This window comes from Malus domestica, chromosome 05, assembly GCF_042453785.1.
Source record: "Malus domestica chromosome 05, GDT2T_hap1".
NCBI lineage: Eukaryota > Viridiplantae > Streptophyta > Magnoliopsida > Rosales > Rosaceae > Malus > Malus domestica.
The window spans coordinates 36,146,233-36,174,026 of record NC_091665.1 but is presented as its reverse complement, the minus strand read 5'-3'; the positions used below and the strand labels follow the sequence as shown (position 1 = coordinate 36,174,026).

At 35.1% G+C, this 27,794-nt stretch overlaps 2 protein-coding genes and 1 long non-coding RNA gene across 5 annotated transcripts; 2 read left to right on the top strand and 1 right to left on the bottom strand.

Annotated features, from left to right (window-relative positions):
* Window positions 1-982: 982 nt before the first annotated feature.
* LOC103419790 (uncharacterized) lies at window positions 983-3,927 on the bottom strand. Its single transcript, XR_526964.4, has 4 exons — window positions 2,822-3,927; window positions 2,566-2,718; window positions 1,649-1,732; window positions 983-1,164 (listed from the first exon to the last, which is right to left on the bottom strand). It is a non-coding gene; the product is annotated as an uncharacterized lncRNA (long non-coding RNA).
* Window positions 3,928-14,710: 10,783 nt separating this feature from the next.
* LOC103435334 (uncharacterized) lies at window positions 14,711-20,933 on the top strand. Of its 2 annotated transcripts, XM_008373720.4 has the most exons (22): window positions 14,711-15,088; window positions 15,237-15,406; window positions 15,810-15,889; window positions 16,331-16,417; window positions 16,569-16,619; window positions 16,709-16,826; window positions 16,936-16,992; window positions 17,075-17,139; window positions 17,226-17,309; window positions 17,432-17,482; window positions 17,587-17,649; window positions 17,737-17,783; window positions 17,899-17,968; window positions 18,061-18,123; window positions 18,280-18,369; window positions 18,456-18,494; window positions 18,573-18,800; window positions 18,880-18,965; window positions 19,189-19,237; window positions 19,319-19,399; window positions 19,495-19,588; window positions 20,236-20,933. In XM_008373720.4, the coding sequence occupies exons 2-22, from the start codon at window positions 15,289-15,291 to the stop codon at window positions 20,541-20,543; spliced, it is 1,929 nt and encodes a 642-aa protein (XP_008371942.2). In that variant the 5' UTR covers window positions 14,711-15,088; window positions 15,237-15,288; the 3' UTR covers window positions 20,544-20,933. The 2 variants fall into 2 exon arrangements, with proteins under 2 accessions (XP_008371942.2, XP_017187983.2); XM_017332494.3 differs by lacking the exon at window positions 14,711-15,088 and having other exon boundaries at window positions 15,142-15,406.
* A 427-nt stretch (window positions 20,934-21,360) lies between these two features.
* Window positions 21,361-26,334, top strand: LOC103435335 (uncharacterized). Of its 2 annotated transcripts, none has more exons than XM_008373721.4 (8): window positions 21,361-21,838; window positions 21,932-21,984; window positions 22,107-22,166; window positions 22,272-22,349; window positions 23,409-23,538; window positions 23,750-23,802; window positions 24,726-24,911; window positions 25,904-26,334. In XM_008373721.4, the coding sequence occupies exons 1-8, from the start codon at window positions 21,520-21,522 to the stop codon at window positions 26,051-26,053; spliced, it is 1,029 nt and encodes a 342-aa protein (XP_008371943.2). In that variant the 5' UTR covers window positions 21,361-21,519; the 3' UTR covers window positions 26,054-26,334. The 2 variants fall into 2 exon arrangements, 1 of the variants encoding a protein (XP_008371943.2); XR_011580707.1 differs by having other exon boundaries at window positions 21,387-21,838; window positions 24,027-24,911.
* Window positions 26,335-27,794: the final 1,460 nt, after the last annotated feature.

Genomic DNA, 27,794 nt, shown 5'->3' with positions numbered 1-27,794 from the left:
GCAATACCAAACCAGCCCTACGTCTCATTGTTTCGTGGAGCAGTTCTCCAATAATGAAGGTCCGTAATGACTTTAGGGTAAGACCATTGTACGTACGTAGTTTCAAGTTGGTTGCTTTAAGTTTCTAACCACCTTCACAGACAAACAATAATCTACTGTAACCATGTGGAAACCTTTCACTGTCAGCAGCACCTGATGGAGTCTCTTCAGACACATATATTAATTTATTCAGAAAACCCTAGGGTTTCTTTTACTCTTTTGGGCCACAATGTACCATTCGCCAATTGGTGGGTTTGACTCCGTATCCCCTAAGGTCACGGAATTTGACTAGTATGCCTCTGCGTCTCTACCAAAACCCCGTGCCTCAAATGGTAACCTCTGATTACTTTCACATTTTTTTACTTGGACAAGAATACTAATATATATAGTCCGGTGGATAGAAATTCTAATAGCCCTCAAGAAAAAACAAATAAAAGGCAAATAGTACTCATTGGCTCCAACCATTTGTCCCCCACTGCTAATGAGAACAAGTCAAATGCGCAAATGGTTGGTGCCAATGAGAGTGATTCTCCTTGACACCTTTTTACAAACAAATTATCGCAATTTTCACTACTAGAATTTTGGCTAAAGGACATTCTTTTCATTGGTGTCTATTATAAAGAATAGGCACTGACATTGGTGGCAAACCCCAATTGCCACCAAACAACCACTAAATAAAAGTTCATGTCCTATATAGAAGTCTCTATTGCTACAATCACCACCAATTAGATAACGGTGGCACAATGAATAGTTACACCTTTGAAATATTATATAATTTTTATACGTCCGTGTCCATGTTGTAATATGTTTTTTTTTAAAGGCCCATTAAATATATATATATATATATAGTTAATAGACTGTGTATACATGTTAATAGACTACACAGAATTGCATGTTTGCGGTAGTCTTCCTTAACTAATCACATATTAAAAAAAATCAGGTCTAAAACCAATGAGCTATACTAAAAAATATGAAACCATCCGTCAAAGTACGAAACAGGCACCAAATTTGAAGGAAATTGCCACTTAAAAGACTTCACATTTTCTTGAACACCTCCAGCAAACATGTTTTTTAAGAGTGACATGCTCCTCGTAATGCTTGAGCCTCAGTAATTGCTATCTCTACCTGCAAACACATAAGCACATGGATCAAATGACTAAAATATACACAAAAGTATGCCTTTACAGTTTTATTGTTTCCTACAACTTGCATAAAAAGCATATACTTGCGAGTATGAGTCTCTAACATTCCACACGAAAAACTGATGTGGCAAGTAGATCAATTTTTCAGGAGATAAATTTATAAGTCTCAATTTCACAAGTGATATACTTGCAAGTAGATAAATTTTCGATCAGTGGATATGGTTATCAATTATGACATCACAAAAACATTCTAAAGGTAAGACTCACTGTTTTGAACTAGTGGCTTGATGTTATAAGTGAACCATTTATCTAATTTTTGGGTCTTAATATATTACAAATTCAACATCAACACAAGCACCAACAAATTTCAATTTGTTTTCATTTCTTTTTATTCCTTTTTGTTCAACCCAATTAACTTCCCTGAGAAATAAAACAAAAGGTAAAGAGAGAAAGAGAGAGTTCTCAACCTGGCTCAACTTCGCCTTTGGAAACTAGGCACTGGAAATAGAGATGGACTTCGTGAATATAGATAGACTTGGTGGCCTTGAAAACTAAGTAATAAGATAAATTTGTTAAGTAATTTTATCATGCTCAGGTTTTTTTTACTTCACAAGCTATACAATAAGGACAGAATAATCGTCCCACCAACTGGTCCTCACATTACCCACCTAATATCATATATAATATCCTTACCCCAAAAAAAAAAGAGTAAGGAAAAAAATATACAGCAACTAAAATTACAGATGAGAGTTAAACATTAGAGTCACTTAAGCAAAAAGTATGTGCAATAAAAAAATTGAAAATTAAAAAGGAATTTTACCTTCAGCCACAAACCTATGCAGTTTCTTATCCCTCAAATGTACAACGATGACAGAAGAGAAACTAAGAACGGTATATAAATTTAAAGAGGAAATTACTTAAAGAGGTAATGTATAAATCAACGAAAACAAAACCCAGTGGGAAATAATAAGATAACCGTTCTTGGATTTTAACCTGACAAATTCATGGCATTATTAGGCAGCCACAAATTTTCTGTTTTGACGGCCATTGTTTTCAATGGTCTTTATCACCTGGATTCAAGACGACAGACAATCTAATAAAGCTTACGCCACTATAGAAAATAAATAAAAATAAAGCTGACACCTTCATATAAGTTAAATTGATCAAACTCAAATACCAAATTGTAGAAAAATTAATCGAAACCCAAATACCAAATTGTAGAAAAATTAATCGAAATCCAATTGAACAGAGACAAAACCCAACTCAATAACCGAGAGAACAAAACCCAATCAGCAAAATCTCATATTCAAACCTAGAAATCACCAAATCAGACAAAACCGAGAAAACACAATTGAACACAAGCAAACCCCATGAGGAAAATCACCTGAGCTGCAGACTCCGAGAGCCAGAAGTGGCGGAGAGATTACAAGTTTGGGCGAGTCGGCAAGGTCGAGGTATAAAGATCAACAATACATACGAGTTTGGGCTCGGTGGGCGAGGTCACTGACGTGTGCGGAGCTGAGGGCAATAAAGGGACCTAAAACCCGAGATTTTGAATTGAAACCGATTGAAATTTCTTAGATTGAAAGGAAAAATAAATCTAAAAAATGGAGAAAAAAAATCATAAAATTGAAGGGGACCTGAAATTGAAAACATGCTGTCCCCGGCAAACGAGCTGACGAGTGAACCGTCCACGTCTGAGACGTCAATGAGGAGAGGTCGTGGATCTCCAGTCGACCTGAGGATAGAGAAATCCGATAAGGACGTTGAGAACGTATATCCCCAAGTCATACGACACCACGTAGTGTTAGAATTCCTGTCCCACATTGGGCAGACGGTTCAAGAACAACCCTTTTAAATAGAATTACTCTATTCTAACTAACATTGAGATTTTTTTGTATTAAAACTTCACACTTGACGGATTAAGTAGTTGGTCAAATGAGAATAGTATCGGTGTTGTTGGAGTTGGCCCATGACCCGTCTACCTGAAATTTAAGATGGTATCAAAACCCGAAAAAGTCTGTGAATGTGACATCATTCAACTCGGTAGGCTCTCTATCTCAATTTGAGGAACTGAACTAGAGCTCAGGAAGAAGACAGCCCTAAATCCTCGACTTCTCACGAGGGAGTATTAGAATTCATCTGTCCCACATCAGCCAAAAGGCTTGAAAATAAGCCCTTTAAATAAAATTACTCCATTCTAACTAACATTGAGGCATTTTGTATTAAAACTCTAAACCTGACGAATTGAGCAGGTAGCCAAGTGAGGACAGTATCGATATTGTTGGAGTGGGCACATGGCCCGTCTACCTGAAATTTAAGACGTAGAAGCAATGACCTGAGAAAGCTTTACAATCGAAAAGGTAAGGGAGCTACGAGCAGGTGGCCAAGTGAGAATAGTATCGGTGTTGTTGAAGTAGGCACATGACCCGTCTACCTGAAATTTAAGACGAAGAAGCGAGGACTCGAGAAAGCTTTACAATCGAAAGGGTAAGGGAGCTAGGGTTAGGGAGGAGGAGAGGGGTTGAGCGCAAGAAGGAGAGAGAGAGACAGAGAGAACGGCTGGTTGAAAATTAGGGTTGAGGTAAGTTTCGTTGTTGTCGCGAAGAATGGGAGATGAGATCGGCAAATACCATGGTTGTTTTGGGTTGTCGGCAGTGAGAAAGGAGAAAAATATGGAAGAAGCAGAGAAAGAATAAGTGGGAGTGAATTGAGTGAAATATGAATAGCAGCGGATGTTGAAAATATCTTTTAGGGTTTGATAACTTTGTGTTTTATATGGAAGTGAAAATATATGTGGAATAATACTATTAAATAAGGCTAATTATATTAACACCTCACAAATTGTTGAATAAACCTCACATACTTAATACACCCCACATTTGCTTTTTCACTTAAAAATTATCTTAATATACCCCGCATACTTTCTCATAATACCCCCACACCCCACATTCTCAATATACATCTTATATTTTGTACATACGCCCCACATTTCTCAAATCTTATAACACTAATTCTTTATTTTCAAGGATTGAATCTAACCATTTGAACGTTTAGTTTGCCGAAAGATTTCAAATCATCTCCCAAAATAGTTCAGAGCTCTGCAAATCCTTGTCAGGTACTAAATTTAGAGGCTTTGGTGGGGATTTCAGTTTTCTTGATGGGCAATTACAAACATCCGTCTTCGAAATGGTAAATGGGTTCGGTGATGCAACAAGAAGAACTGGGTTTTGGACACCACCAAGTTGACTTGTGAGAAAATTGAACTCGAACAACACAAGTGATCCTTATTCAACTTCTAAAAAGCCTAAAAAAAAAAAGACATGCGGTGCTGAGTCTTTCCAATATAAAAAAAAAAAAGACTCTCGTTAGTGCTAACAAATAATGCTTCTATATATATTTCACAAGTCTTTAGACTTAGTCTTGAACAAAATAAATAAAGACCCTCTCTCTGCTAGTAGAAGTTAATTAATAAATCAAAACTGAAGCGGTCTCAGATTTCTTTAAATACAGGCCATGTCTCTCCTCATTTTCCATTGATCATCTCCCAGTGACAAGAAAAGAAGAAGAAAAAAGAAAGAAAAACTCGCGATGAGAAACGTACGTCAATCAAACGGCAAAAGATTGAAGTAGGAGTTCATGTAGAGAATGGCTATCCTCAATTTGTAAAAGTAGTATATGACACTAGCACTAATATGACTCATGTTACCGGGTACGCAAGATTAATATGAACACTAAAAGATGAATATGAATATAGAAGTTTAAATAATGCAGCAAACACAAGATTAAATAATTATCGATGTCATCGAAATCACTAAAACAATGAAAACTATGAAGTCTTACCTCATGTAAAGCTCCCAAAACATCGATTTCGTGTTCCATTCGTCAAAAACAATTTTTCTCAATCAACATGTTTGATAGTTTAGAAGATAAATAATACACTAAAAGTGATTTGAGGTGTATTTATAAATTTTTTTTTTAAAAACCTAATAAGGTCAAAATTGTCATTGCATAGTGGAGTAAATAAGTCATTTAATATTAAATTTTAATGTGAGGTGCATTCAACATTTTTGTGGGGTGTTAATATAAAAACCCTTAAATAAATATAATACTATTTTTGACAAAAAAAAAATGGTGAGCAAAATTGAATCGTAAGTTAAAAAACAAAACAATATGACTTTGGTTTCAAAATTTTTACAGTTGACACCAATAAATAGTGTTGAAAAGGTTTAAGGCACTAAATTAAAGCAATAGTGACACATACATTTACAACGCCACTAATAGAAAATAATGTCCTTAAATCGGTGCCCTAGCACATTTTCTAGTAGTGTTTGGCCAGCAAGACAGCTGATGGTTTTTATGTTGTGCATATGGAGGCCAATGGAAGGTATTACAGGGCACGGATGCCAAAAAGCGGGCCTCGCAAGGAGGAGATGAAGTTGGTCACGTATTAATGTCAACGCTGACGTGGTCACATGTAAAGCTGAGGTGTTCAGCTCTTCATGGACCGTCCAACTATAAAGTATCATATACACGTACCTACCCAAATGGATATATAACTTCCACACTTCAACCCACGTTGAGTATTAAATGGTTTAGAATGAAGGATAAGCTTAGTCAGCACCACGTGTCCCTATTTATTATGCCATATAAAGAAAATATTTACATAACACCGATTCACTAGCACATACCGTCTTGTGTTAGTCAAACAAGTTTACACATGTTTTAATTTATTAGCATAAAACATTATATTAATATACTCATGTCATGCAAGTATGTTACCAACATTTAAGAATATTAGTTATGGTTAAGGAATATAAAACCCTAAACTGGTGTAGCATTATTTCATTTATTTGTTCCGACGTTTATTGGGCTATATATAAAGTTTATTCTTTTCTGGTATAAACCCTGATTGATATGTGCTAGATCATATGTAAAAAGGTTTGATTCTTCCACAGATATATATATATATATATAAGGTTTCACTATAAAATTAATTGTCAATATAGAGAGTAGTTCAATTTATTTATATGTCTATGCAAGGTCTCTTCCATATCATTGTGAGATTCATTCTTAACACAACCTTCACATGTGACGAATTTTCAAAATAACACGTGGACAACATATTGGGATGACATGGAGCTAGCAGTGTGGCTGTTAGGTTTCACGTGAGACAACTTACTATGATACTATGAAAGAATTAAGTTGAGGTTCTACCACAAAACTAATTGGCAATATAGAAAGTAATCCAACTTACTTATAAGTTTATGCAAGATCACTTCTTCTATTAATGTAGGATTCATTCTCAACCAATTCTGATAAGTCTTGAAAATTACGGTCGAACATCCGGCTTCCCTAAAAAAATAAACAACTCGGAACAAACATCTGCATGCGCATAAGTTCGAAGTAATAACGATATCTTTCAGTTTGTGGCCCCGAGTCTCTTGTTGTTTGGCCTGCATGCATTCCAGTTGGGGGTTTAAAACAATAACCGTTTGTATTTCTTCTTATTTTATTTTTTTTTCATTGTTTGATACGGTTCCTCTTTGATTTTAGTTTTTTTTATTGGATTTTAGTAAACCGTTGAGAAAAAAAAGAACAAGAAAAGAGAAAGACATTCCTCTAGCATTACATGTCGTTCATTGTGTATTGTATATAAGTTAGAATTTTTCTCAATCTCAACCATTGTTTAAATAAGATGGTTAAGATTGAATCCAAAACTACCATAATTTCAATCAATTAATATTTGTACATATATATGAAATATGACATTGATTAATGAACTAAAAAACTGTAACTCGCATACACGTAACTCGCTGTGATTAAAAAAAGACATTTCACATGCGTAGAAGTGTGGGCAAAGAGATTATTTAATATATCTGCATGCATGCAAACATACGCCAGCTTGCCGGCCTTGGCTCCCACAGCCTTTTCTCTATGGCCCTCCCCTTCTGCTCAGGTCAGGTCACCCCCTCAATCCTAATTCCCATTTACTCTCTTTTCTCATTAAGTATTTAATTTGCTTATCAATGTTGTGGATATATATGCAACTGAGTCACTTTAATGGTCGTATTCCCTAGTGTGTATATTCCGAAACTTATTGGACAAGTTGTGGATGCAAATTTTTTCCTCCTTGATCTTGGACAAAATTGCACCTATAAAATAAATAACACATTTGGTTATGGCCATAAGCCTCACGTGCCCACGATGAATTTGGGGGGGGGGGGCTTAGGCCGAAGAACCTCCGATGCCAAAGTTAGAATTTAGAGAGAAATAGTGTTTAGAGAATTTTGGGATTTTTGCATGAGTATTGGCTTAGCTTTTTGGTGAGAATGGGTGTATATTTATAAGGATAGGAGGTGGCTAGGGTTTTTTGGGTTTAATTAGGAGTTACAAAATAATTATTTGTATAAATGGGATAATAAAATGGAGAAAAGTGAAAAGGGTTAGGAAAAGGAAGGTGGATTAGGTTTTGAATGGGGATAGCCGGCCATGTGGTGTTTTTGGGTTGAATTGGATGTGTTTTGTGGTTATTTGGATATAATGGATGGTTTAATTGACAATTAATGGGTTAATTAGGCAATAAACCCATTAATTAGCCAATTAACATAATTTAAAAGGAATGTGTTTGGGAATTACCTTGTAGAAAGGATTTGATGAGATGGATTTTGAATTGTTACCTATTTTGGGCACTTCTGTCTTTGTTGAAAGAGGGTTGCCCGCTGCTTGCGCGTAGGAACCTCGTTGTACTGCAAGGGTATTTTTGTCATCTTTTACCCAATAATCCACGTGTCGCCTTGTGATTATTTTTGGCTCCACACAAGTAGCGCCCACAAGTTTAACACGTGATAAATAAGTTCTAAGATGATTGACATAAGATGAATGATGCAGGTGAATCTATAAAATTATGACTAAAATCTTCCATTAACATTAAGCACTCTAAGTTGCGTGAGTAATGATTAGCTTGGATATATGAAAGTTGTTTTCATCTGGTTGTCAATGGTTGCAAGTTGGAGTCACATGGATTTGAAGACGATATAAATTTGTGAAGAGTAATGAATACCAATCGTGAACGCAGGGTCTTATTATGGTGGTGTACAACTTTGTTGTCTAACTTGTCTTATCTCGTTATAAAAAATTGTTAAAGTATCTTATTTTGTGTAAATATATAAATAAAAGTAATGCTTACATCTCAATGAATGCTAATTCGAAAAAGAAGAATTTGAACTATGAGATGAGTATGGTAAATACTTGATACCAGTAAGCTTACAAAACCTGACCATAGACGATTTATTTTAAATTCTGATTTGTACATATATTTGAGTAGTTTACTGACGTTGTTTCAGAACAAACTAACAAGGGAAAGAAAAAAAAAAAGAAAAACTACAAAATAAACCATGAACAAAAGAAAAACTACAAAAAAGAAAAACCTGACCATAGGCATACTTTTATGAACAGTGCATATGATTTGGAGGTATTGATATAGTTATGTATGAGGAAAAATAATTAAAATTATAGCTTAATTCATTTGTATTAGAGAGCGTGGACTTCTTGTTCAATAGTTGGGTGCACTAACTAGGCGTGGGTTGTTTGCTTCAATAGTTTCAAGTGATCATTTCTAATCTCCTTTTATGGCATGCTAATTATCTTATACAAGTGAGCTTATTAGTACAACAATCATAAGTTTAGTGCCTTAAGGAACAATTATTTTGACTTTTTGCTGTAATCACTTCATGTATTTAGATGTGCGACAAGAAGTTATCCTAAAATCTGAATATATATACCTTAAAAAAATGAGAGTGGTAGATTGGTTCATTGGCCGTTGGACGTTGGTTAGTAATTGGCAGGTAGTTTTCTTGGGATATAAGGATGCTTATTTGATCTTCTATTTCCTTTTTGGACTGCTATTTTATCCTTTGAGTTTTCCACAAAGTTCTCTTTATCCTTTAAGAATTTTGATCCCATTTCTTGTTCTTTGTTTTTCTCTATTTTATTCATCTTTTTAGCACTTTCGGAAAGTGGCTGTGGATCAAAACCATTAACTCGATCAATGTGAATGCATGCGAATATCCTTTTCTTCCATGCTCAACTCACATATATTTTTCTTTTAATTACCCAACTAAATAAACAAGCATTTTCTTAACTTTTTTTCCCTTGCGAAAGGAGATCAATTAAATTTCGTCACAAAATTATCAAAATAAAAAAATAAGGTGGATCCCTTGTTGTCATATGATAGATCTATTACATTGGAGATAGCTTAGGGCTTACTTGGTGGGGTTACATTCTAAAGGAATTAGCAAGTGGGTGGTCGGGACCTCTCATTTATTCATACTTACTGTACTTGAAAAAAAAAATATAAAAAGGAAAAGGAATAGGTCTCCTTTTAACAAATTATATTTCGATGTAAATTGATTTGGGGTCAGTTTGCAGTGGGTTAATTATATTTTGTTTCTTAATCTTGTTATCAAATTGTGGAAGATGCATGATTAAGGGAAATATTCTTTCTCCTCAAAGATTGACTTTGATGTTGCAAAAATCAAGCATTATTGGAACTAAAAAGCAAAAAAAAGATGGAAGTAACACCTCTCGTGGCTAAAGGCTAAAGCAATATCACCGCCATCCAATTTTCTGCCACCTCTTTTTATCTTGTTTGCATCCTAAAACGGTAAAAGGTTTTGAAATTTTGTGCATTAGGTAAGATTTGAACCCATAGTTCATGCAACAATCAGGAAGCGGCTAGATCATTTGCGTCGGGCGCTCAATATGTGAAGAATGTGCACATATGGATATAAATATCATACATACATGTGAAACAGAAAATTAGAGGCCATGTGTTATGCCACTGCCTGCACACCTTTATAGATGGCCTAGTTATCACTTTATGTAAAGGGATCCTCATTTTTTTTCAGAAAAAGGGGATTAGATGTGGGTTTTACTCCACATAGAACTTCAACGATCCGAACTGTATATTTTATAAGTTTCAATTCATATATCATCATTGCAAAAATTCAATTCAATCCGAAATCATTTGCTTATTTAATTATCAAGATAAAATTTCATTGTTTCTTATATAACAAAGTTCAATTCAATTCGAAATCATTTACACCTCATAAATCATTTTCTATGAGGTGCAACTTAAAAAAAAAAACGATTCAGATCGTTAAAGTTCGATTTAATGTGAACCCCACATCTAATCCTCACTTCCCTTAAAGATTTCCTTACTTTAAAAACCCAAAAAACAAAAAAAGATTTCCTTACTTTGAGATTGCCCACAACACTCGATAACTTCTGATAACTTCTGAATAACTAACCATCCAAGATCCTAACACGACCAAAACAAAAATCCATTTCCGCCGGAACGTTTTTGTCTTGTTCAACTGTTAGTACATAGCATCAGCATATTTGTTTCTGATAAAAGAAAATAAGTTGAGGCCTCTCCTCCCAAGAAAAGGGAAGAAGCCAAATTACCAAAGACAAACGAAAAAGGGAAACCTAATACAGGTGATAACAATTATTTATTATCTATAAAATATATATACACGCAATCTATGTTATAAGGATAAGGTAACTTCAGAGGTAGTAAAACTATATTATCCTTTTGTAACTAAGATTACGTCTTCTCTTATACCTAAATATTTGTTATATCTTAACGGTATTGAACTATATGTTGGATATTTTGAGTAAAAATTTCATTGTCCTATATTAGTCATTACCAAAAAGTTATCTAACTTTATAAGGTTTTGTCCTTTATACAAAATAATTGGAATGATAGACCATGAAGAATAAAATTAAGCTCAACCTTATGGTTGAACTTTCGAGTACACTAATTAATTGATAATTAATATTAATATATAATTAATTATCAAAAGATGGGCCTTTAAGCTTTTGGGCTTGGGCTCTAATAATTAAATGATTTAATTAATTTCGGATTTAATTAATTAATTATTTTTTATATCAATAGACTCATCTTTTCACATGAAGTATGAAGTGATAAAAGAATGCCAGATAGAGCAAAGCACCCCTCTGAGAAGATGTCTCCCAACAGACGCATCCCATTCTCATATCTGTTACGAACAGGCATAAACCTATTATATATAAATTCATCTGCATGGCATTTAGAATAGAGAAAAATAAAATTCTTCTTCTACAATCCCAAACATTCTTACTGAGAAAACCACAAAGAAATTTGTCAGAAGTCAAGTTTTCCAGTGTTAGAATTCTGACTTAAATCGTGGAATCCTGGTGAAGTAGACGTCTGTAGAACTACAAGCACTGAGTAGGGACATAATTTATGTTTCAAGGACATTACGGTACGCAAGCCTCGATCTTCAATTTGTCTGTTTAATATTATTTCGTTTTGTTCATACCTTGTTAAATTATTTGTTCACATTTATTATTTATTAGCATATATAAATTTATCATTGATTGTTGATATTTATCCAATACTGTACACATAATAAACCTTTGATAGGGTGAAGTGGGAATTAGTTAGGTTTAATTTGTAAGAACATCGGATATAGGTATTAGGTTTTGGCTTTTCTATTTAGGGAAGAGAATTAGGCCTCGTTTGATAAAGCAATTAAAATGTTTAGTAAAAATAAAATATCTTACTTATTTTAAAAATAATGGTCTCTAAACAACAATTTTTAAAAGCATCATGTTGGTTGCTTCTAAAAGTTGCTTTAATAGAAAGCAGAGTTGAACATTTAATAAATATTTTCAATTCTTGTAATACCCTCATTAGTTTTAAAAGTGACATTATTTAACCTTCTACACTCATTTTATCCCTTGAAGAACAAAGTGACCGTCAACCTGCCACTACAAACACTAACCTTACACCACCACTGTCATTACCATGACAACCATGACCGCCACCACCGCCATTACAACCACCACAACCACCATTGTCACCACTATTGTTGCCACCATCGTTACCACCATTGTCACCATCACCACCATAACCAGTCGCTACTACCATCACTGTCATCGCCTCTACCCCCATTGTTACCTCTACACCTCAACCATCACACCCTACTATTGGCACCACCAACATATTGCTACTTTTGTCGCTGCTATCACGACTGCCACCACCACCACCACCACTACCCTCGCTACCACTGTCATCGCCACCACCTAACTACCACGTCCACTTTTGTCATTATGTACAATTATATCACTTTTACATTGAAATTTACTAAACGGTTTTACATTACTTTTCATACTCACAACACTTTTAAAAATACAGTTTATCAAAGCTCAACTGCTTTCTTTTACAACTGATTATTCTTAAAGCACAACATAACTTTTTTTTTTGTTTAAAAATGCAGCAATCCCAAATTGGCTCTTAGTAAGGTCTAATTTGTACGTATATCGAATATAGTTAAGAGGTTGTTGTTTTTCTTTATTTGGAGGAGATAGAAGAAGAATAAAATGCATATATTACGATCATAGAGAATTTTAATCATAATTTTATATTAAATACAATTATGTCACTTGCACATGAGATGATAAATAAATGTGGTACAAAAATGTGTTCTCCCTATCATTCTTCGTTAAAGAAAATAAACACCTCATCTAGTACTTGTGGTGAGTGTGTGACTGTGCGTTTATACATATGTATATGTATATATAACATAATGAGAAGTTTTATTCGAACCCGTATAACCTATCTCTACACCCTACTTAAACTTTAAATATGATTTGTCTTTTTTACTCTATTGTAGAATTACCATTAAATACAAGATGAAATCAACAATACAACTTAAATTTATCAATAAACCCATCCCAATATCAAACTCTTAGCAATCTTAAGATGAATCCCTAAGACTTGAGATAAAAAAAATGTATTGAACTTAATGAAATCGTGGTTTTGAGGATTGGAAGTATATTGCAAATTCTGAACTTGAAATATGAAACGAATGGTTGGTAAGAATTTATTGGTTCCAAGAAAACGACGGCGGCTAATGTTTGATCTTTATAGATTGCGTCTTCTGCATAATGTATGATTTAGGCAGGAAGTTACAAGAACTTACATAAGGTTATAATCATTTGAAGATTGAGATTTACAATTATAGTCTAAAGTCCATATTATCGTAAACAATTCTCCTAGTGATGTTCGCTTTCGAATATTTTGAGATGTCTCTAGTGTTCTTGTAAATGGATCACATATTTACTTCTTGGACATCGATACATTTATTAAGCTCGTGTCACTTTGAGATATAGCTCGAGGCTTATAGGTAGCAGTCAATACCAGTTGGCTGATTTAACTTTTCTGGCATTTTGTTGAATTGATTTACTTAACTATGTTTGCTTCTTACATGTTCTACTTTCGTCATTCTACTCTACCCAAGAAAAATCATTTACAACTTATGATCGGGAGTTATGGTTTAGAGATCATCTTTGCTACTCAATTGGCAGTATACTTCCAATCCTTAAAAACACAATTTCATTGATTTTCGTATACTTCAAATAAATTTTATTGCAGTATACTTTTAATTCTCAAAAACGCAGTTTATTGCAGTATACTTCCAATAAATCATTCATTTCATATATCAAGGTCAGAAATTATAAAACAATATTAAGTTTGGGTTTTTATTTTCTAAATAGGTGTAAAGATAAATTTACATATTGAATTGAGTTTGTGAGGATATTTTAGGTAGTAAATTTGGGTTAAAGAGATATTGATAGTTTAATTAAAAATAATATGGGTATAAAGAGTAAATTGGGTGTAGAAAAAAGTTATATGGGTTCAAATAAAATTTCCCTAACATAATTTGAAGGTAGATGGGGAGAATACCATTGAGATTATTTGGTCATGTACATATGCATATATTTGGTAACAATCTGTGGAGGTTGCAAGATGGAAGGTTGAGTGTGACGGAAAGTAGTGGTTATAAAAAGAGGATATGTTTATTAATTATAGGGATTGTATTGCCTTCAAATTTGTTCTAGTTGGCAGAAAAGTTATACATTTTTGTCGGCCGGATAAAAGTGTATACCCAAAAATTGTTTTGAAGACCTTCTATATATGTTAAATTTGTTAAAGTTAACAAAAAATCATGCAACATAAAATGCAAAATTGGTCAACTTTTACTAAATTATCCATAACCGACCAGTTTTCTAATTTATTTTAATTTCTTATAAAATACAATTAATTTGGAATAATACTATTCATACCATATTTTTATACCACATTTTTATTTAATGTGAACAGTCACATTATTTGAATTAATCAGATTTTTAAATTTAGTTCATTATTTAATAAATTAATAATTAAAAAAATTAGTTAATTAAATGATGAATGTGGTATAGGAAGAGTTTTTCTCCTTCATTTCCTTGGGTTTTGCAAATTTTTCAAATGATATTGTTGTCCACATTAAATGCCACCTAAGGTGGTATAGAAATATGGTACAAAAACATGTATGAATATCATTATTCATTACTCATTAATTTGACAAGAATAAGGAGATTAGTGGTCGTGATTTTATATTATAGTTCACGTACAAGTTATTGGTGGGATGGGGTATACCGTGGCTGCTCAGCTGCAGCAGCTGTAACGTGAAATAAAAATTGATAAAATGGAAGAGCATAACCTTGGTCCTTTTTTTAGAGGGGAAAAAGAAAAATGGTTTTCTTTGTCTATAAAAGGCAGTCGTATGCCTAACCAATTCCTCACTGCATTAACTACCACATTATTCTCTTCTCTCTCATTTTCTCTGTCTATTGCTGTTAAGAAGCTGATGGTTTTTCCTTGCTTTGGATTTTGTATGATATAACACATCCTCTTTACACTTCTGTATTGGATTAAGGAGGGAGAGAGAAATCAGATAACGTTTCAAAGTCACCAAGAAACAACTGTAGAAGTTAAGAAAGTAAAGATTTAGTAAACACTACTGTGCTGGTGGCTGGTGGGTTTCTGTTACAAAGTCGAAAATTCATATCTAAATAAATAAATCCAACCTTTTCTTTTTCTTCTTCTTCTTCATTTGGTTTACAGAATCAATGCTGGAGACTAAAATGCTTATTGGCGTGATGGGATTTGTTTGATTTGCGTAGGAATAATTACACAGAAAAAGTTGGTGGTTTGAAAGAAGAAGGAGAAGAAGAAATGAAGTATGTTTTGGTGACAGGGGGAGTAGTAAGTGGACTTGGGAAAGGAGTGACTGCTAGCAGTGTTGGCCTTCTTCTCAAAGCTTGTGGACTTCGAGTCACTTCCATTAAAATTGGTCTCTTTCTCTTCTTCTTCTTCTTCTTCTTTTTGTTCTTCTTGTTCTTGTTTTTGTTTCCTTTTATTTATTATTGTTATGTTGCTAATCTCTGCCGTTTTAACCTTTTGAGGCAACCCATTATGCCGGTTTTCTTGGAAAGCTCATCCACTTTTTCGTTTCCTTTTTTTTTTTTATGGAAAAAAAAAAGATGCATCAGATTTAGCTTTTTTCTGCTAAACATTCTTCTTCTTTTTTTAATAGGTGTATGAAAGATTTTAAATTTCAATTAGTGTAACTTTAGGAAAAGAAACCTGAATGCCTGCAATTCTCTTATCAATTTTCATATGGATTTGCATCTCTTTTGTGGGAATTTATTTCTCCTTTTTTCTGATCATGATTTCTCTGTTCTTTTGTAATTCAGATCCTTACCTAAACACCGATGCCGGAACTATGTCCCCAATTGAGCATGGTGAAGTGTTTGTGTTGGATGATGGTGGTGAGGTACAGAAACTCACTCTCCTGCCCCTTTCTAGATACTTATTTCCCCTTCTTTTTAGGGACAGTTTGTGAGACGAACTGTGATTTGTTAGAAGCTTTGGATCTTCCGAAGAAAAGTTGATGAATGAATTTTTGGATAGCAAAAGGCAGAAACCTTATTGTTTTTTAACTAAGGGATATTGTAACTACTCTAATCCACAGAGAGGGGATTAATTCACACTCTGGTACAAAGGGGTAGGCACACCACTGTCCAACTGGCATAACCCACGTTTGCATGAGCCGAAAACTTTATTAATGAGAAATATTTGTTGTTTTTCAGTCTAATCTGAAATTTTGACTCGAAACTAATAAATTCTAAATATGAAATTTGGACTCAACTGTCAAAATCTGAAACAATATTTGCTAATTTGTTTTTTTTTTCTTTTTTTTTTTCAATGTTCACAGGTGGACTTGGACCTTGGAAACTATGAAAGATTTCTAGATATCAAGCTGACTCGTGATAATAATATTACTACTGGAAAGATTTACCAGGCAAGTGAATATGTATAGATATATATGTGTGGGTGTGTGTATATATGATATTATAATCTACATAATACCTACTAGTGCATATTCCAAAAATCTCTGGATAATCTAGATGACCAATTAGCAAAGATTTGATTTTTCTTTTCTTGTGTCGCAGGAGGTTATTGACAGAGAGAGAAAGGGAGATTATCTGGGAAAAACTGTCCAGGTTTTTGCCTACCTCTAACTTTTGACTCCATAGTACTATATTTATTTAGTCCTTATGTTTCTCATATTTTTCCCCTTCTTTTTCTGCAGGTTGTTCCTCACATCACAGATGCAATCCAAGAGTGGATCGAGCGTGTAGCCAAAATTCCAGTCGATGGAGAGTCAGGTGCAGCAGATGTTTGTGTCATAGAATTGGGTGGAACTATAGGTATACATACATACGTACATATATATATATATATATATATATATATATATATATTTCACAACAACGTTCTTGATTTCTTTTAAATTACTAAAAAAATTTATGGTTGCAGGTGATATTGAATCCATGCCTTTCATTGAGGCATTAGGACAGTTCTCATATCGCGTCGGTAAGCAAATTGTATAACAAACTTCATATGACACATTATGTAAATTCTTTGTGAAAACTTGGTTGAATTTTTTTCATTTCAGGTAGTAACAACTTTTGCTTGATTCATGTGAGCCTTGTGCCTGTTTTGCGTGTTGTTGGTGAGCAGGTAAAGCTTCTTATAACTCGGTAAACTTTTCTGTTATGAGAAAAAAAAACTACTTTGCTCTAATGGATGTATCGAATCATGTTCAGAAAACAAAACCAACGCAGCACAGCGTTCGTGGACTGAGATGTATGGGTTTGACACCGCATATCATTGCTTGTCGCAGCACAATGGTCTCTCTCTCTCTCTCTCTCTCTCTCTCTATACATACACACACACACACACACACACAAACGCGCACATATGCTGCCAAATGTTTTCTTTGTCATGTTGCCTTAAGGTTCTAAATTTACAGGCACTAGAAGAGAACGTGAAGACTAAAGTCAGTCAATTCTGCCATGTACAGGTAAATGTTTGAAAAAATTTAGTTCAAGCATTTTACTTGAAATCTTGCTGTCTGCTTTGTAGGATGCTTACTTTACTAAAGCTCCAATGCTAAATGTTTTGTAGAAAGAGAACATCATCACTCTCTACGACGTTCCCAACATCTGGCACATTCCATTACTTTTAAGAGTAAGTTGTTCTCCACAAATTCTGAAATGTATCGACTTTCTTAAATCATTTTGAATCTCTAATTATCACACGCTTCTGGTCAAATAGGATCAGAAAGCTCATGAAGCAATCTTCAAAGTGCTCAACCTTCAAGGGTTTGTCCCATGAACTCTTCTCTCTTTTTTCTTTTGCCATGTAATTTTGGGATGTAATCCTATTCATCAGTTGCCGTGGTGTTTTAGTTTTCAAACATTCATCCATAATGTGCAGATTAACAAAGGACCCTGAATTGGAAGAGTGGACTTCTAGGGCTGAAATTTGTGACAAGTTGCATGAGCCGGTAGGTTCCAAGACCAAAGCAATTCCTAAATTCATGCTTCTAGGTCTGTCTGTTGGTGGAAACTTGAAGTGCCAATGTCATTTGTGTAACAGGTTCGCATTTCCATGGTCGGAAAGTATACAAGCCTTGCAGATGCCTACCTCTCTGTACAAAAGGTGCACCTAGCTACCACTTAATTCTGTTACCAAGTGTTAATTGTTTTGCTTTCATTCTGACACTCAAATTCGGAAATATTACGTATGATTGAGCTTATTAGATGGTTTGCAAATTGGTGATGGTGCTGGATATAAAATGTGTACTACTTTCTGCAGGCTCTTGTGCACGCTTCTGTTGCTTGCGGCAAGAAACTTTTCGTGGATTGGGTTTCGGCTGAAGACCTTGAAGAAGCAACTGAAAAAGAGGTTATTAATACATATTATATTTATTTGTAAAATTTATGTACATTTTACCTTAGATAAAAACTTGACAGAAAATGTGCATATTGCAGAATCCTGATGCCTACAAAGCTGCATGGAAGTTATTGAAGGTTTGTACCGATGTTTAATAGCCTTCTTACGTTGTAGTTGCTTTCTTTGTTACCCTTCTGACTGGCGTATATCTTCAGGGTGCAGATGGTATTCTTGTTCCCGGAGGGTTCGGTGACAGAGGAGTGCAAGGGAAAATTCTTGCTGCAAAATACGCCCGGGAAAAGAGAATTCCTTTCCTTGGCATTTGTCTAGGAATGCAGGTTGCTGTGATTGAGGTTGCACGGTCTGTTCTAGGTCTGAAAGATGCTCATAGTGCAGAATTTGATCCTGACACTAAAAATCCCTGTGTTATTTTCATGCCTGAGGTCTGTATTTCTTGAATTTTTCAGCAAATGGACTTTATCTTGTTTTTCCTATTATCTGATCTCTGTGCCATGTAAGCAGGGCTCGAAAACACATATGGGAGGCACGATGCGTGTTGGATCCAGGAGAACATATTTTCAGTCTACAGACTGCAAATCAGCTAAACTGTGAGTACTAATTTGGAACGGAATACGCACATTTGATTTCCATAGATCACATTTGTTTGAATCTTCAATCATACTTTTTCATAAGAATCAAGGTTTCTGAGGAAATGATTGATCTGCAAGGATCAATCAGTAACTTGATTTAATACACATGAAAATCAGAGGGTACCAGCATGCTGAATGAGATGCCTATATTGGCTAATCTGTGCAATTTCCGTTTTGTTAGATATGGAAACAAACGCTTCATTGATGAGAGACATCGGCACAGATATGAGGTACGTAACATCCCAATGCAAACAGTTGTATACTCTATGACACTATTTTTGTCAGTAGGACTGATTCTGTTGGATATTCAGGTTAATCCTGAAATGGTAGCACGCCTTGAAAATTCCGGCCTCTCTTTTACGGGCAAGGATGAAACTGGCCAACGCATGGAGGTATAAACTTTCATTCTGTCTTTTTAACTTTAGAATCAAATGGATTTGTACACTGCGGTGATTCTGAGGTAACATTTGGTATATCGACATTACAGATTGTTGAGCTGCGTAATCATCCATATTTCATCGGTGTCCAGTTCCATCCTGAATTTAAATCAAGACCAGGAAAACCTTCTGCTTTATTCTTAGGTACATGCCTCATTTATCCTTAAACTTGTAAACTCAGCTTTGTGTTTCAGTTATACTACGTTACATAAACTTGAGACTTACACCGCACATACTGCTAGTTTTTGGTTAAAAGTTTTGATCATCGCTAACCTTCCAACCGTTGGATCCAATCTCTACCCTTGAGATTCTAAAAATAGCTAGAGATAAACAAAAACTGATTATTCATAGCAGTTGGTAACTTGGTACTCAACTTGAAATTAAGAGTGCTCAATATTGTTCCTCTAAAAATTAGGCCAAGCTTAATTATTATGCAATTTTGTTCAATTGTTCCGTTACGACTATAGGTAGAGAGGCCCAAGATCATTTAAACAGCTATACGAGACTTTAATTCCCCAATGTGGAATTCACACTCTCAACATAATAAGGTGAAAATTTCTGAAGTTGACCAGCCTGATCCAATTTACAGCTAAAAGTGTTGTCACATATTTGAGCTAGACGATGGTTCTTCAGATTGTGTACCTCATTGCCGCAGTTTGATCATTTGAATCTTACTTTATGCTAATTTTGAGAACCCGAATTCAAAACTCTTCTCTACTCATAACGTGCATCAGATTGCAGAAGTAAAACAAAACCTTCTAAATAACCATCAATTTTGTAATATCGTGCAGGGCTTATAGCAGCAGCATGTGGGCAGTTGGACAATCTCTTGCAGGGCTCTGAGAGCAAAAGAAACGTCCCAAATCTAGCTGCCAATGACATGCTGTCCCAAAGGAATATTGTCCCAAATGGAGCAAGCAAGGACATGTCCCAAAGGACTAGTGTTCCAAATGGAGCAAGCAATCATATGTTCAAAGCAGCATGTGGGAGGAATGTCCCAAATGGAGCAGCAAAAGCATACCATAACGGAGCTGTAACAAAGTTTGCCAATCGAGCACAAGACGGTGCATACAGCATTTTCAATGGGATGCACTTGTGAAGGCAGTTGATGCCTCTACAATATTAACTAGTAGGAGATAATCTTTGGTTTGTGGTGTGGTTTAGGGGACGATTATTATTATTATTATTGCTAATTAGCAGGGGTTTTAGGTGATACAATATGATAGGATTGGTTTGTACAGTCTTTTGGTATATGGTTAGATATATAGCCATCCAAAGACACAAACGGTAGAAAGAACGGAGGAGAGAGCCGAGTCCTGTGGTGTTTTTTGAAAAGCAGGTTTCAGCTTGTCAAAGTCTTATGTGCTGCACTCGGAATTGTGCAGGGGATTTGTTGCCCCTTCTTCACCCCCCATGCAGCTCCCTACCCTTTGTTTTTGTCTTGATTTTAATGCAGTAATAACTATATATTATATATGCATTGGCTCAATATGGTTAGATGTATTGCCCAAATTAGCATTCCCATTGGCCACTACTTTCTCTGGATCAGTGCATTTTGTAATCAACCATGTTCATCTTTTGATAAATGACGGGTTTCATATCAGTGTTGAAGATAATGTATTGATAACATTTTAGTACGTTTTGTTATTAACATGTTATCAACAATCCGTCATTTAATAAAGAAGAAACATTATGTCCAAAAAAATATTTACTCATGGTCCGAACTCCAAAAAAACATGTTCGGTGCAGATATTCAAATTACAATGGTGTTAAGTTTCTAAACTAAATGTTTTAAGTGCTCAAATCCAACTGCTCACCAACTTTGAGTAGTTATGGGTTCGCTGAAATGTTCAGCAAACCAGCAACCGAAGAATTCGGTAACACTGCCGAGCATAGAAAAATAAACTAAATAGAAGGATATTCGGTGGCACCCAGCCGAACAATTTCAAAACAAAATTTCCGCAGGTGGCCCTGCACTTTTCTGAGTGACCACATCCCTTTAAAACACCGAAAACCGACAAACGGATAAGAAACAGTGAAGTGAAGCTGCTGGGGATGGAAGATTGAAAGCAGCGATGGCTCTGCTAACTAATAGCCTGCTAGTCCTACGCGCCCAACAACTCGGTCCGAGTCGAACTCACGCCCCTGCTACGAGTTATCTATACCATTCGCATCCCTGTGGAGCAACATCCTCCGTTTCGCTTCGGTTGTGTCATGGGAACCGAAAAGTCAAGACACAAGCCTCCAATGCAGATAACCAAGCAGTGAAAGTGGAAGAGAAAAAGGAGGAGGAAGAAGAAGAATTTCAAGTACTGACGGCCATGAAAAGCGATTTCAACGACATTGTAATCGTCGACACTCCGAAATCGAGATTGCTGCTCCTCGATTCTTCTCGTATGTGTTTCTTTACATATTTTTCCTCAGTCGAATTGTTACCCATTATTTTGTTCTGCATTTATATGTTGTTTTTGTTTTGGGTTCGTGCAGATAATGTGCATAGCATTGTTTACAAGGACCAGAAGTGGACTGCTTCCTACTGGGTATGTGTATTTCAATGTGTTTACGCACCCAAGTTTGGATCTTCCTTATGCAGTTGAGATTAGATTAGAGTATCGCTCGAATATGTGAAAGAAAGTCTTTGTGTTTGTGTTGTATTATGCAGGATGAGTTTGCTAGCTTGCCTGCTATTGTTCCGAAAGGTCCTATTGCCATCCTTGGCTTGGTAATTCGTTTCATTTTGGACAAATGTTGAGTATCTTGTGAAATTCCTTTCGTATTGTAACTAGTGTTTTCCTGAGTACAACTGTTGCTGAATTGTTCACGGCAGGGTGGTGGAACAGCTGCTCATCTGATGCTCGACTTGTGGCCGTCATTGCAGCTTGAAGGTTGGGAAATTGATCAAATTGTGAGTGTTTTGAAAAGCATTTGAATTGACTTCATAGGTTTGAACAATCCTTTATAATTGCACTACTTGAACTATACATATATAAACGAAAGCTTTTTCATGACATTGAATTACTATCATGTGGTAACTTAAAGAGCACATTCAGACTATTGAACAAAGGATTCAAAATCACTTTGTTTCAGTTTGAAGCATTATCTACGTAGACATCTCTAGTCCTAAGCAGTTCTATGCGCTTCATCTTATTTCAATTCTGATGTAATTTGTTCGGTGGCTGCAATTCTATTGCAGCAATGCCAAGATTGCACTGCATTACTAGTGCATTTATTGGTCATGGGAATCATAACACGTGAATATGTTATGGGAATTTTCAAATCATATGCCACCGGTTTAAATCATGTTGATGGCGTGGGCCTGCTAGGACAGTGTTTCTGTCCATTGTCTAGGAGAGAACATGTAAATCATCTCAATGTTTCCCTAACTGGGCTTGAAAATCTTATATTCGTGGAATACAGTGGCATCACTATCTAAGGTCTTTGCCCTTAGCAGCACCTTTAAGAATAGTAATCCTAACAAGTTCTTTCTGGAAGAAATGCAAAAACCAAGTATATGGGCAGAAAATTATTTAGCTGTGAGAAAATTTCTTTTGAAATTTATTAAGTTATGAACATAACTCTTGTCTCAAATAGCTGAAAAGTATGCAGAACTACTGAAAAAGTCAAACACACAAGGTTAACAACATTTAGATTAATAGAAACATCGCGGACAAGAAAAATATCACTAAACAGGCTACTTGGTCTGCAGTCCATTTCTTAAAAATGTTACCTTCAGAAGTTGTACTATCTCATCTGTTTGGCTCTCACGACTAAACTCACTAAGCTGCATTGTTTGCTGAATATGTATGGACTTGGACATATGATTAAACTAATATACGGGATCCATTGTGGTTGTAATTTTCAGTTTTGTCATATGTTTAATCTTGGAAAATCATATTTGCTGATATATGCTATGATCTGCTAGTATGGTGAATGCTTCCTTACTCAATATTTCAAATGTTTTTAGTTGATTGATAAAGCAAGAGAATATCTTGGACTGTCTGATCTTGAGAAGCGTACTCAAGCTGGTGGCGTACTTAATGTTCATATTGGTGATGCCCTTTCTCCTTCAGTTAATATTCCTGGAGGATATGCTGGTGAGATCCTTGTCTACATGGCTCGTTGTATTACCTGGCTCACATTTTTTATTTCTTTGGATGTTGTGGACAGATTCAAGGGTTTGTTTTGTAATTTATGTACTCCTGTGCATACTTCCCGAGTACATACATTGTATATGCCTCATTTTTTGCAATTCCCTACAGTTCTGTCCCTACTGTATTGCTAACTTGTTCTTGCAGCAAATATCAGGCATTGTCATTGACTTGTTTTCTGATGGAAAAGTTTTGCCACAGTTGCAAGAGGTATGAAGATGCTATCTGACTTATTACTTCTCCAACATTTGATACACTTCATCTCCAGATGATCATCTTGTCATCAATCCCAGTTTTAACACATCAATATCTGGAAATATATAGAGAATGCTATGCACTTGAACAATCTTATTCTGAGTTCCATTAGAAAGACCTAGAAGAAGTATTTTGAAGGGGTATAGTGAAATTTCCATGAGAATTTATGCTTTATGCAGAGAATGCAATTATTTAATCAAGGAATAACAGGAGGAGCAAGGAAATAAGGAGAGAGAAACACGTATGGATTTAGACTTAAAAGAGTCATCTTGAATGTGCAGAAGAAATCGTCAAATGTCATTCAGAATACTGCTTTGACTTGGCCAGAGAAAACAGCCCTTGTAAACATGGATGTGAGAATGAAAAAGGAAGTCATAAAGGAAGGACCCATAGGGAAGTGATGTTAAATGTTGTTAAATGCAGGATCAATATTGGTTGAAAGCTCAGTTATAAGCAATCTAAGTTTTGAGATCAATTAATTGTAAGTTGTACAAAAATCAACAGGCTCACGCACTTAAGGACGTTTTGCAGAAGTCTGACTTTAGGGTTTAATACAGATAATGAAGATTGAAACCAACAAAATGTCCAGTTATTATGTATGCTCAAGTTACGTGTTAAGGTAGGAGCCTGGTAAGAAACAATCTGGATCTAAGAATTTGTACAACCTAGTAATTTCGCTAGGACTAGCTACTATGTACTTTCATACTTGCTAATTGTATTTTGGCTATCGCACAGCTGTCCTTTCTTCCAAAATAAGCTATGATGTATCCAACTGCCTATATGTCTTGATAATTTTGTTGTCCTCCATTTTGACCACATCACACGTTACCTTGTGTTTTAACTTTTAAGTTATGATTGTTTTGTATTTTATATGACAGGTTACAACTTGGTTGGAATTAAAGAATCAGCTGATGCCCTATGGCCGCCTAATGGTGAATTGTGGCGGCATAGATGAACCATCTGATGTCAGGGATGGAACAGCTCATCCAAAAAATATATCCACCGATGACAGTTGGCTACCAAATTCTACTATCCAGGCATTATCTAAAGCATTCCCCGGACAAGTAGGGCTTGTTGGCTTGAAAATCTTTTGATTAAGTATTTCCAGCTTGCAACATCTAATTACTTATCAGGATTGCACTAATTTGTTTATTCTAATCATATTTACAAACCGAAGTTTGGATTCTAATATCACTGATGAGACAGATGAGCTATTTTTCTTGTTTATTGAAAACTTTGAAGTCCGAAAATATAATAGGCATGTTTTTTCTGTTCTGTGAAATTGGAATGGCTCAAATCCGAATGTATTAGTCTTGAATCACTTATCTTTCAGAGTTTCCAAGGGTTATCTGCAATCATGGCTAGAGCTAACAAGTTAGGTGGTGCTCTTGCACCTGTATCCGTGTTTGAGTTTGTGCATAAGCACAAAACACAATGAACTTGTTGGTGTGTCGTGTTGATATAAATTATATGAATTATTGGGCTTGTGTTTTTCAGCTTAAATTTTGGGATCAAATTTAGATTCTTTGATTTTAGTCAACGGTTTCTTAGCTTGGTAATGAAGCTTTGATTGTCTGTCTGATTAGTAATTATGTGCTTGAATCTCATGGTAGTTGGTCATTTCCTAAGTTTAAGGATTTAAGTTTTGAGTAACACTGAACTGAAACAATTACTTTCCACTGAACACCCCATGTGTCCTCTGCTTTTACGAATACCAAACTCGATACAGAGAAAACATGCAGTATATACACAATCTATATGAAGAAAAATCAACTTAATCTGCTCATTGCTTTGAAATATGTTTTGAGTTTTTTTGGGGTACCATCGCTTCTCCCTTGTACTGAATTCTGTAGTTAAAATGCTATGATAATTTTGGGCGCCAATTTGTTAATCATTAATTTGAGCTTCTTAGCTTTTCTGTGCATTCATTCTCCAAGTCTTACATGGATCTCATTGTCTTCGTTCATGCTCTGAGTCAATCAGATTTTTGTTTCATTTAATAGGTAGTGCCTCTTATATTGAAGAAAGCTCACGGTTTGATATATGAATTACACAGGTAAGCTGGAAGAAAATGCCGCAAACTTTTGGTGAAAATTATCTCGCACTGACGGGACCTTTGCCAGAACTGAATTCATGGTCTGCTGCAGTAACAGGTCCTTTGACAGACAGTGTGAAGCAATGGAGACCATGCGAACCTTTTTCTTGACGGAGTACTCTAGCTTTTGTTGTGAATGTGATACATTAAACACCCACCCATCATGTTCTTGGAGATAACTACAGCGCATCCCCAAACATCACATGATCACAAAGAATGCTGCATCAGCTGAGGTTTAATCCAACGAGTGAAGGTTGAAACAGCCTACACTAAGATGTATACATTACTTGTATCTTAAGCTTACAACCAACAACTTGGTCAGCTTTGCTCTAATTTATCAGTTTTTGCTACATGCATCCCAAATATATAAGATCAGATCAAGCGTTACCACCCTTTTTATGTTTCTGAATTTTGCACAATATTTTTAGATTCTTGCAACATCATGGGAAACCCAAGATACAGTAGATTCATTTGACCAAGAGAAAATCATGTTGCTCCTCTCTGGTTACTCATGTGCCTTTCCAATTTTTCATATGCAACCATACTTTGACCGCTTGTAGTTGCGGTACAGCTCTTTGTTTGACATTCAGATGTACCCTAATCCTTTTCTGAAGCAACGATATTCTAATTTAAGGGGCCTTGGCTAAGACAGATAAAATAGTAAGCGATAATAATTAGGTTCCGAACTTGTTATTCATGCAAGTAGAACCTAAAATTTTTTAATTACAAGTGATAAAGAATTACCATATCAATAGACTCTAGTTTAGTGACAAGTATATTTTATTATGTTAAATCTCAGGACTTGTATCCAAAAAGAAAAGTCAAAATAGTAGATGTTTGATTTTGTGGTTTAATGGGACGAACACAAAACGCGCCATAAGAGTGTTCACTTTGCATGCATCTAGGTCGCCATGCAAATTAATAATTTAGAGCTGACCAGAGAGAGTGGAGTGGGTTAATGATTGTTGGAGTTGGAGCTACAATAAGCATCATGGAAATGAGCGTACTATACATAATATATATATATATATATATGTATATGTATTATATCTATGTATATATTATATATGGAACATGATGCGAGGAAGAATAGAAGCTCCCATACTCCATGGGATTCCCATATTATTATTAAATGTTTAATGATGAAATTAATGCAGTGTATACTTATAATCTAGTAGCGTTCGTAAAGGCAACGGCACCAATAAGTGTTGTTGCATGTAAACAATAACTATTCAATATTTCTCTAAACGTATACTACTGCATTGCAAATTTGCATAATATACACTGTTACATGCTTAAATGGAAACAAGGCTAATTATTGTATTACACTATTACTAGAACTCTTAAATGTATTTATAGGCTCCCCAATGTCAGGAAAATTATCTTTGCATTAATTTTCAATAAGATTATAGAATCCAGTATTTAATACAGTATCTCATGATTAACAGCTTACTAACTATTACAAACTACAAATCCTAGCTATCAAAATAACAAACTCTAACAAACTGTGAAAAACATTTACAAATTGATACTCCTAAGTTTTATCTTTTACACTTTGATCCTTAATATCCCCCCTCAAACTGAGTTGAGGGAACCGAAGAGATAGTTTGTGTCTGAAAAGCAAAAATCTGGGCTTTGCAAGGACTTAGTACATATGTCTGCAATTTGATCTTGAGAACATATGAAATGAACTAAAATAGCATTGGAAATCACTTTCTCCTTGATATAGTGATAGTCAATTTCAACATGCTTTGTTCGAGCATGGAAAATGAGATTTTTTTGCCAAAGATATAGCTGAAATATTATCACACCACAGTTTGGGAGGACAGGGAAGAACCAGATTAACATCAAC

Excerpts from the sequence above, each read along its gene's own strand:
- LOC103435334 (XM_008373720.4), top strand. The coding sequence starts at position 15,289 with ATGAAGTATGTTTTGGTGACAGGGGGAGTAGTAAGTGGACTTGGGAAA. Across the intron at positions 18,495-18,572 it reads CTGCATGGAAGTTATTGAAG|GGTGCAGATGGTATTCTTGT; the intron begins GTTTGTACCGAT and ends GTATATCTTCAG. Across the intron at positions 18,966-19,188 it reads GACTGCAAATCAGCTAAACT|ATATGGAAACAAACGCTTCA; the intron begins GTGAGTACTAAT and ends CCGTTTTGTTAG.
- LOC103435335 (XM_008373721.4), top strand. The coding sequence starts at position 21,520 with ATGGCTCTGCTAACTAATAGCCTGCTAGTCCTACGCGCCCAACAACTC. Across the intron at positions 21,839-21,931 it reads GCTGCTCCTCGATTCTTCTC|ATAATGTGCATAGCATTGTT; the intron begins GTATGTGTTTCT and ends GGGTTCGTGCAG. Across the intron at positions 24,912-25,903 it reads CTAAAGCATTCCCCGGACAA|GTAAGCTGGAAGAAAATGCC; the intron begins GTAGGGCTTGTT and ends TGAATTACACAG.